Raw genomic sequence first — 9,924 nt, 5'->3', positions numbered from 1 at the left:
AGAGCCCAAGCTGCTTGCTGCTACAACTGGTGCCTGCTGCAGCCAGCGGCTCCTTCCACTGGCACATCGTCAGCTTTCAGACAGGCAGCCATTGGCAGGTAATAATAGTCTAAATTTTAGAGGGGCCCCATGGGCCTGATAAAATGGCCTAGTAGGTCATATCTGGGACGCAGGCCATATTTGCCCACCCTTAGTTTAAAGTGTCAAAAAGTATGTTTATCTATACCCCATGTAGATTATAACTGATTCATTGTTTTTGGGAAAGCTTATTTAATTCAGATTTGCTCTGCTAATCAACTAAAACCATACATGTATTCTTCATAATTATTTTTATTAGCAATAATGAAATATAAACCTCTTATGAAAATATGTTTAACATTTCAAGATATAGGAATTACTTTATCTTTAAAAATATACTGCTATGCATCAAAAACAGTAACTTCTACAAGACATAATTTCACATACATTTAACAATACAAGCTACATAATAAATCTAGACATTATAGAAATTCTTAAAATCTGTAAAGGGAGATATCTGATTTTCTCTCAGATTTTTTGTCAAACTACAGTACAAAATATAAAATTACCTACTAAAAAACTGCATGAGTGTAAATACTTCAGTATATGAGTATATTGGCCCTAGGGTATATACAGTCCCCATATCACCTCCATGACTACAGTCTTACAAACATACCTCTTTTCTCTTAGAACAGTCATAGTAAAATGACTCTACTGATAGCAGCTATGCAATGCTGAAGTCCAAACTGCACATCTGATATCAATATTATTAACTCTACCTCCCTGAATACCTGCAGTTGTGCTCATGGGATTGATGCTGGGAATCTTATGCAACCTATGAGTACACAGCTTATCTGATGCGTTTTATAATTATATTACTAGGGATGTTAAAATGCAGCTGGGAAACAGAATCTTCCTGTCTGACCCATGCCAGGCATCAAATAAAGAAATTTTAAGAGACTATTCCAGCTAGATACTAACATATTTTGAAGGTCATTACTGAATAAAGCTCAGCAAAGGAGAGGAAAATGGAGACATTTCCTCCTGTCAAACTATTAGAAGTGGCAAAATGTACTTCTTCATCACCAGTGAACTCAAGAAGCTCTCTCTCCATCTTAGAAAAGCATTCAGATACAGAAATGCAGGATTCCAACAGAAGTTGGAAAACACAAATATCCGACCAATTGTGCTATGCAGGGGTTTAGTGAACCCTACTGTTGCACTAACTTCAAAATCCTGTGCTGTGTTAGAAGTACATTTGGAGAAGACAGCCAGGCCCTCAATTCATGTGAGAAGTTTCATTGACATTCCCATGCACTTCCTTAAATTCTTGTTATAGGAATATTTGATTTACTTGGGGTTTTGGCAACCAAATTTCCCCTGACAGGTTGGGCTTGCTAGAGTTATTATGTTTGGACCATTAGCTTCACGTGGTAGATAAGGCTTTTCAGGTGGATGAGGTGCTGAGGTTGTCAAGTCCTACAGACATTACTGCAGCTGATTACACTGTGGTTTTGCATAGTAAAATACACATCAATCCTGATGCACTAGCAATGATTTAAACTTCTACCCTGTATTTTTGTGCAATGCAACATAGTATGATATATTATTTTTTCAATTGAGAAGCTCTTGAAATCAGTAGTTACAAATGTTCTGTTAATTATAACATAACTTTCTTTACTAAAAATTATATGCAGCAATACTGCAAATCATACCAAAGGAAAAATGACTCTTAAAAATGACACAACAATGTCCAATTTTCTAAAAAAATGTTTTAAAGGACATTGATATAATTAAAAATGAATACCATGTTTGTAACTCAAAACCTAGCGAAACAGAACCCAAAACCCTGAGAATTTTGCTGCCATTCCAGAGTAACAGTTTCTTTAAAAAGACGAGGAAGAAAAAAAGACTTGGGACAAAATTATATGGTAATTCAAAGCAAGTTTCAGGCTAAAATTCTGATACATAAGCCGTTAAAAACAGATGCCCGCATATCCAGCACAACAATAAAAGAAAAACATGTTCAATTATTATTACATTTTAAAATAAGCTAAGAAAAATCAAAGGAATTACTTTAAAATGACAATAAAATGCAGGAAAACATTTAAAATTGTTTTTTAAAATCCAGTTTGAGGTGCTTAAAAACATACCCAGCTGAAGTTATTTCCATTCTTAAAAATGACTCTGGAAAGGCAGGTTGTAAATTCTTAGAAACCATACTTTATATACAGAACAAACTACATCAATATTATATATATCATTGTAATTAAGGTTTTCATCATTACTTTATTTGATCTAAAGTATGTTTAAAAATCAAAATATGAGTACTGTATCTTTAAATAATAATACAGTGTAATACAAAATTGAAATCTCCTCATATTATTTTACATAATTTATGAATCAAGTTAAACCTTATCTAACAAGGTGTTACATGGCCTAAACCGGTACAGGTTTAAATGGCAGCTAACGATATTCAGGAATCAGATCTCGAAATACCTGGTTTAACAAAACAGAGAGCACACTGAGTTTTTTATTGGGCAGAATACTGAAGAAATCCTGCAACTTTTGATTTAAAAAACAAAACAAAAAAAAAAACCCTTTTCCCTCAACTGTTAGCTAACTGGCAAGAATTATGTTGTTTTTGAAAAGTATTCATGAAATTTCCATTAAGACTGGGTGAAGTTTTAAATGAGAAAGAACTCAAGAAAAAGCATTTCCAAAGTTACTAAATCAAGTCACCTGTTTTAAATCTGCATATGTTCAGCACTAGAATAAATAGTCTAATAAAATAATAAAACAAAAGACCTCTCTTCAGTCAAGTAGTGCAGGCAATTAAAGTGTAAAGAGCGATTTTTTATAGTGCACAGATTTAAACAAAAATATTTTCAACATAATTTATAAGAAACAAACTTGTATACTGTTTTTTATTCTTTACTTTGGAAAGGAATTGTTATATTTTAGCCTTTTTTTTTTTTTTTAATTATAATTCCCTTTCCTAGAGTTTTGATGTTGGCTTCAATAAAAGCAACCTAGGAAAATAAATACTGATCCTTCCAGAGAAGCATGTCAAAGCACTTTATCCCCAAACTATACCAAGGTGGTATATAGCAGCTGTTTAATATTATTTCACAGAGTGATGTTACACACACAAGTACCCATGCCTAACAATAAGAACATAGCCATTAGTAAAACATATCTACTAGTGAGATATATTCTGTACACAGTTATACAACATTCTCCTCTTTTAGAGGAAGCACTGTAAATGACTGAAAATGCCCCAGGACCCAGAGTAAAGGGCCTTATAAAACTTCTTTAATCGCTGTTAGACTGAGACCCAAAAGAGAACTCATTTTGCAGACCCTCTATATTTTATACTAACATTTTCTTCCTGCTCAAACATGTGGAAGACAGGGCTCCACAATGTAAGCCTTTTTTTAGTATATCTCTATCAATAAGTAGTCTACCAAAATGACTGCCTGTGCAATGAGTGCAGAATACATTTTGTACAACCTCCACTATGATCCTGGCTAACCAGTGTTTTCTCTGGAATTTCAAAATCTCATGTTAGCCAGCAAAAACATAAAAAATGAGAGGGCTTCTTATGAAAAAGCATCAATATATGGCTTACTGCAAAGAAGAATGCAACTGTTTCGCACATACAATTTTTTTATAAAATTATTTAAATAAAATCATTGGTGTACAGCATTTAAAATAATCTATTTTTAAATACTTATATAATCAAAATATAAGATATCTTTTTGCATAGAATTAAGCAAAGTGCAACTACAGCATAATGTTCCATACCATAAAAAATTCACAAGTGTAACATTAAATTGACACAGTGTGAGTTAAACTACTGAAAGGAGATTTTAGATTGGTAAAAAAGAAATCTGATTAGAAAACCACAACATTTCCCTAAAAAAAAAATTCAGAAAGATTAAATGGCCTGTATTCATTTAAGACCAAAGTGAAAATTAAAATAAATTCCTACACACCTGGCTTTATTTTTGTGCAAAAAAATGTCAAAGGCTTCTAAGTGTGTCAGCCTTGTGATCCAGTCTGCTGTGCTGTGGAAAATTTTTGGTTTCCTTTTGTTGAACAGAGCTGACACTTTATTGAGTACACGTAATTATAAAGCAGTCACCACATCATTTAAAAAAATAGAAGCTTATGTAGTTAGTGATGGAAAGAGAACGAAAAACTTAATTCTCCACTGTCTTCAATCTTTCACTCAGTTCTCTCTACAAAGCGAGTGCAAAAGACTCCCAAATTAGAATGGCAGTCTTCTATTCCCATTTTGCAGACATGCTAATGACTACATGTATAAGTGGTGAATCAGGATTATAAGGAACAATAGTAGTTCCTGCATAAGGAAAATAAAAGCTTCTATCAAAGTTACTCTCTGTTAAGACAGAAAAGAGGAAACTTTTCATAGATCTTCCCTGATTAAATACAGGTAAGTGTGACCAGAATTGGAACAGACTTCCCAAGGAGGTGATGCTGTCCTCAACCTTGGAAGTCTTCAAAAGGAGACTGGACAGGCACCTTGCTGCGATCTTTTGATCTCAGCAGTAGTCCTGCCCAGAGCAGAGGGGTTGGACTCCGTGATCTTTCAAGGTCCCTTCCAGCCCTTAATTTCTATGATTCTACACCACAGAAAAGCACATATAAAACCAACTAATTAAAACATCTTCAGTACTCCACACAAGTCAGCTCACTCTTTTTCTTGGGGATAACTCAATAATATATAGTTTAAAACATTATTTTAAATAAAATAAATATTTTATGGTAAATATTTCCCAAGATCGCTAATCTCTGTTCTTGTAATGAGTGTTTAGCTTGCTAGACTTTATTTTGTTTAGCTTTTTTTGAATTTTGTTGCCACTTACGAACAGCAGTTCCAGAGCTACTAGCTACTACGCAAAGAGCACCACCCACTGTCCACCAAGATGGTATATGATTAAGGAAAAGAATCTGTAAAATAAAAGCAAACACCACATCCATTGTTTTCATGATGGCAACAGGACCAGCTTTCTCTATCTGCAAGGCTTTTGTGAGAAATATCTGACCCCCCAACCCTAAGATTCCAATTAATATTAGAAGAAGTCTGTCTGTACCACAATGTGGTAAGCTCCATTCGTCTATTATAGACAGTGCTATAATGCATTCAATTAATCCAATTACTGCATAATACCAAATAGACAAAAAATAGTGCACTGATTTCCCCATCTTTCGTAGTATAACAAAAGTCGAAGCTGCAGACACTGCACTTGTGACAGCTGCTACTGTCCCTTTAAGATGATCTGTATAGCTGCCTTCTATCCCTGTAACAATGGATCCAAACAGAAAGGGTGGTCTAGCAATAAGCACCACTCCGGTGATTGTGAAGAGCGTGAAAAGAAGATCCCAAAGACTGTATTTTTCCTTGAGAAATATCCAGGCTAACAATGATGTAAAAACTGGACTGCTGAAAGTTATAACAGTGGCATCAGCCAGAGGCATTACTTGGAAAGCGTAGTAGAGAAGAATCATTGCACTAGAGCCAAGGAATCCTCGGAGGAAAAGAAAAACTCGTTTACCTTTTGGTCCCAAAAAACCTGTTCTGAATATTAAGAACAACAAATATAACATATTAATTTCATGACATGGCGACATTATAACTAAACGTTTAATTACACTTAACTGTACTCTTTACAAGTAAGAGACTTTTCATCAAGAAACTGTCTGAAATACTTGATTTAGCAAAGACGTATTTATATTACATTAACACTTAGACATCCAAATTAGAATTAAGGACTCATTGAATTACTGCTTGGAAGATATCCCAAGGAAAAATGCAAGTAACACCTAATTACCTTCTTATTTTAAGGCTCTCTCAAAGTTCTAAGTACTTCTAGAATAGTTCATTCTCTTGTGATACAGAGACCCTTTTTTTCAAAAAAAGTTTCTTGAAATTCATTAATAAAACAATGGGATTTCTTTAAGTAGAAGTTACAAATATTGCTCAAGAGCATGTTCTGATCCAGTTAAAATCTAAATTAAAATACTTGCTGTCCAATTTAGTCTCAAATTTAGTGTATGAGAACCAGATATAATACTAGCTATAAGGTATCAGGTGAAGGCTAGTATTTCATAAAAAAAAATTTTCAGGCATAATACTTACTCATAGTATATTAAACCAGGAAGAACAAATGACATTTGGAAAATGCATCGAAATGCACTGACTTCTACTGAATGTACATCTTCAATTTTTTTTAGAAATAAAGCGGCCACTGAGAAAAGGAAGGCAGACAATAAGGTATAAAACAGGCCAAGTCCTGGACAGGCAGCCTTCTTCTTTGTTCCTGTAACACATAATACATGCCAGTTAGTAATTCATTTAATTCCTGGAAGCTTTTTGAAGTGGGTCTGGAAAGAACGTGTGTGTATCCAATTGTTGTAGTTTTTCCTGTAATAAGGAAAAAGAAGGTAAAGGAAGCAAAAAACCCTTACCCCTTGTATTTATTGTAAACATATTGAAAGTATATTTGACTTTCATATTTAATATTTTCTTTGCTATCGATGTGAAATCCAGTATGGCATGGATATCAAATCATCATCTTGCCTCCTGAAAATCACATTTTCTTTATTAGCTGAGGTGGGTTACACCTTCAGTCAACAGTGAAACATTTGGTCATACTTTAGAAGGTTTCTAAAAGAAAATTAAGCATTTTTTAACACTGCTCAAAAATCAGAATTTAGCATATGTAATTTTCTGTCATGCAACATAAGGCATCTTATTAAATGCCAAAAGACAAAAACATTGTCTAAAAAACCAGACATGGATAGGCTTATGGAGGAAAGCACACAGAGAGAAGAATGAATTCTTATTGCCTGCATGCTTCCTTGTTTGAGTACTACAGTATAAAGCCAAACTAAATAAATGAAGTGCATATTCAATAAAATTAAATAAAAGAAAGAGAGAGATAAAAGGCATTGTGCATTCAGCACCATCTGACTGTAGACCTCACTGGAACATCAGTCTCTCTCTCTCTCTATATATATATCACTCGCAAAAAGGCTTTACTAAAGCATTGGCCAAAGTAGGCCTGACCTGACCAATGTGTGAACTCCTTACATAAGCAAAGCTTGGCCCATGGGCCAGATGTGCACTCCTACCAGAAGATGGGAGGGGGAGATGCCTGTACAAGGTGTAGGATAGCTCAGTAACAGGGTGATAAGGCTAGAATGGGAACACCCAGATCAGGATGTGGAACAAGCCAATGGTTCAGGATGGCTTAAGACAGTCAAAATACTGGTGCAATGTAATATACAATCTATTTTAACCACAATATACAAGGAGATTGGATACTATGGGAACTTTGTATCGGCCTAGGGAAGCCTACATGGTATTGTGCCAATACCTTGTCATAGACATATATGTGTTAACACCTTGTCTGTCAGACCACAAGTGTGTTACAGCCATGCCCCCGTAGGCAATAAACCTGGCTGAGCCATTGCCAATGAACCAAGTCTGTGGTCATTCTTTAAGACAAGACTGGTACTGGGATCTCCTGGATACAACTTTTTGCTGGCACTGAAGTCCCTGAGACTTCAACACTGACAACACATCAATAACATCCAATGAGGACTGCAACGATGACACTGACTTTTGACTTGGGGCCCTGTCACACGTTCAGATTAAAACTGAATAGAAACCAGTTATAGAGTTGTTATGCATTTTCAAGCATTAACATTATAGCTGGTTAGCTCTTTTTATAGTTGAGTAGTCATTTTTATTATGTGCTAATTACGTTGCACATGTGGCCTGAACTAAATTTATTGCAAGATTAACTAGTGAATTGCATAATATATGTAATGTATAGCAGGGGCTGAAGAGACTGGAAAAATAATACAATTTTGGGAACTCCTAAATTTTGTAAAATACCCAATATATTAGGTATGTCCAAGAAGCGTAATTTATGTCCTAACAATGACCTGTCAGAAAATAAAAAAGGTATCGAATTGACAACACTGGTATCTCAGATTGCCCACGCAAGTACAGTGTGCAATGAGAAAAGTGGACTTATATTTCCTATTAAAAATAAAATATATTAGGGTTGCACTGATACAGATTTTTGGAGCCAATACCAATAGCCAATTTTTAAGGGGGCATATCAGCCAATACCCATCTGATTTCCGACACCAGCCTGGCAGCTTGAACAGCTGCATGCAGTAGTAAGTCATTTGTGGTGGAAGGGGAGGGGAAAGATATAGGGTGTGGGGGGACGGGGGTGCAGATCAAGGCCCCTGTTGCAAGGGAAGAGTGGGGCTGGCGCAGGCAGCTCCCGCTGCTGCGCACCACTCGTCTGGGAGCCACTGGTCCAGTGGCTCGTCTGGAGGCCCCTGCTGTTGCTCCCGCTGCTCATCCAGGAGAGCATGGGGGAGGCGTGTCCCCCAAAATCTGCGCAGGGCAGGCTGGGGCTGGGACTGTGCCAAGCTTTTCCCGGCGGGGTGAGCAGCAGTGGCACTGGGAGTGGGTTCCTGCGAGGGTGGGTGGGCTGAAGCCACCCCAAAATTCCCCATAGCCCCCTCCCAGTGCCACCGCTACCTGCCCCACTGGGAAGAGCTTGGTGCAGCTCCAGCCCCAGCCTGCCCCGCGCAGATCTGGGGGCGCACTCTCCCCATGCCCTCCCAGATGAGTGACGGGAGCCACCAGACAAGAGGGCGAGCACTGGATGGGCTGCTGGACCAGCAACTACCAGACAAGCAGTGCGCAGCAGTGGGAGCTTCCCCACCCCACTCCCCGTGGCCCCAGATGAGCCGCGGTTGTCCCATGCCTGCCCCAGCCCCAGCCTCGCTCCTCCCTCACCGCAGGGGCCTTGATCTGCCCACCCACACCCCTTCCTTTCCCTCTCCCCACACCAAACTTACGAGCTACACGCAGCTCTCCAAGCTGCCCAGCGGTGCTCCTTGCTGCCTATGTGCTGTGCTGTGGCTGTGCGCATGCACGGGCCATTTATTGGCCAAATTATCGGCCATATCAGGCTGATTTCCAATACAGACAATTTTCTTTATATTGGTGCCAATCTGATATTGGACTGATGTATCGGTGCAGCTCTAAAATATATCCTTTCTCTAACGAAGTTGCTCAAGAGACCTTTCCTTCAAAGTAAACTTTAAAAAGAAATAAGTAAGTTAATATATCCACTTCATAAAGTATAACTAGAGACTTCTCATTTTCTGCAAAAATCCTGACATCAGGCATTTTCTGTGGAAAAAAAAATAAAAATCAGACAAATCTGAGAAAAAAAGTACCCATACAAAAAGTGGGGAAAAGTGGGGCTCCGTGTGAAAATAAAAGGTTTTTATTTTCCCACTCTGGGCAGCAGCCAGGATGGTTGCTTTCCCTGCCCCTGGCTCCTGATTGGGCAAGAGGGTTGCCCTCATGCAGCCTCTCAGCCCTGCAGCCTGGGCGGACAGGGACAGGCCCAGCCCTGCTTTTTTCTTCCCCCCCTCCTTTTTCCCCCCCCCCCCCCCCCCCCATGGGCAGCCACAGCTGCGTGGACCAGCTGGGCACATCTCGTGGGAAGTGGGTGCTGTGTAGGGTGGAGGGTGAGGGGAGCAGAGCCGGACTAGGGCAGGGGTGGGGAGCATGGCATGGATGGGGGTGGGAGGGGGCAGCCCTCCTTTTTCCCCCCCCCCCCCCCCCCCCATGGGCAGCCACAGCTGCGTGGACCAGCTGGGCACATCTCGTGGGAAGTGGGTGCTGTGTAGGGTGGAGGGTGAGGGGAGCAGAGCCGGACTAGGGCAGGGGTGGGGAGCATGGCATGGATGGGGGTGGGAGGGGGCAGCAGAGCCCAGATGGGGGGCAGCAGTGGCTCATCCCTGTACTTGTGTGGGGTCAGGAAGGGGAGGAGGGCA

General features: G+C 39.0%; 1 protein-coding gene across 1 annotated transcript; it reads right to left on the bottom strand.

Moving 5' to 3' along the window:
- Positions 1–332: 332 nt before the first annotated feature.
- On the bottom strand, positions 333–6,365 carry SLC35G1 (solute carrier family 35 member G1; the record flags this gene model as incomplete). The annotated part of the gene is made up of 2 exons (XM_006035552.3): positions 333–5,623; positions 6,185–6,365. Coding segments are annotated over 2 exons (941 nt in total), but the record flags the coding sequence as incomplete, so codon positions are not given.
- Between the last annotated feature and the right edge of the window lie 3,559 nt (positions 6,366–9,924).

Source organism: Alligator sinensis, unplaced genomic scaffold (assembly GCF_000455745.1).
Source record: "Alligator sinensis unplaced genomic scaffold, ASM45574v1 scaffold472_3, whole genome shotgun sequence".
NCBI lineage: Eukaryota > Metazoa > Chordata > Crocodylia > Alligatoridae > Alligator > Alligator sinensis.
This window is presented reverse-complemented; position numbering and strand designations above follow the sequence as displayed.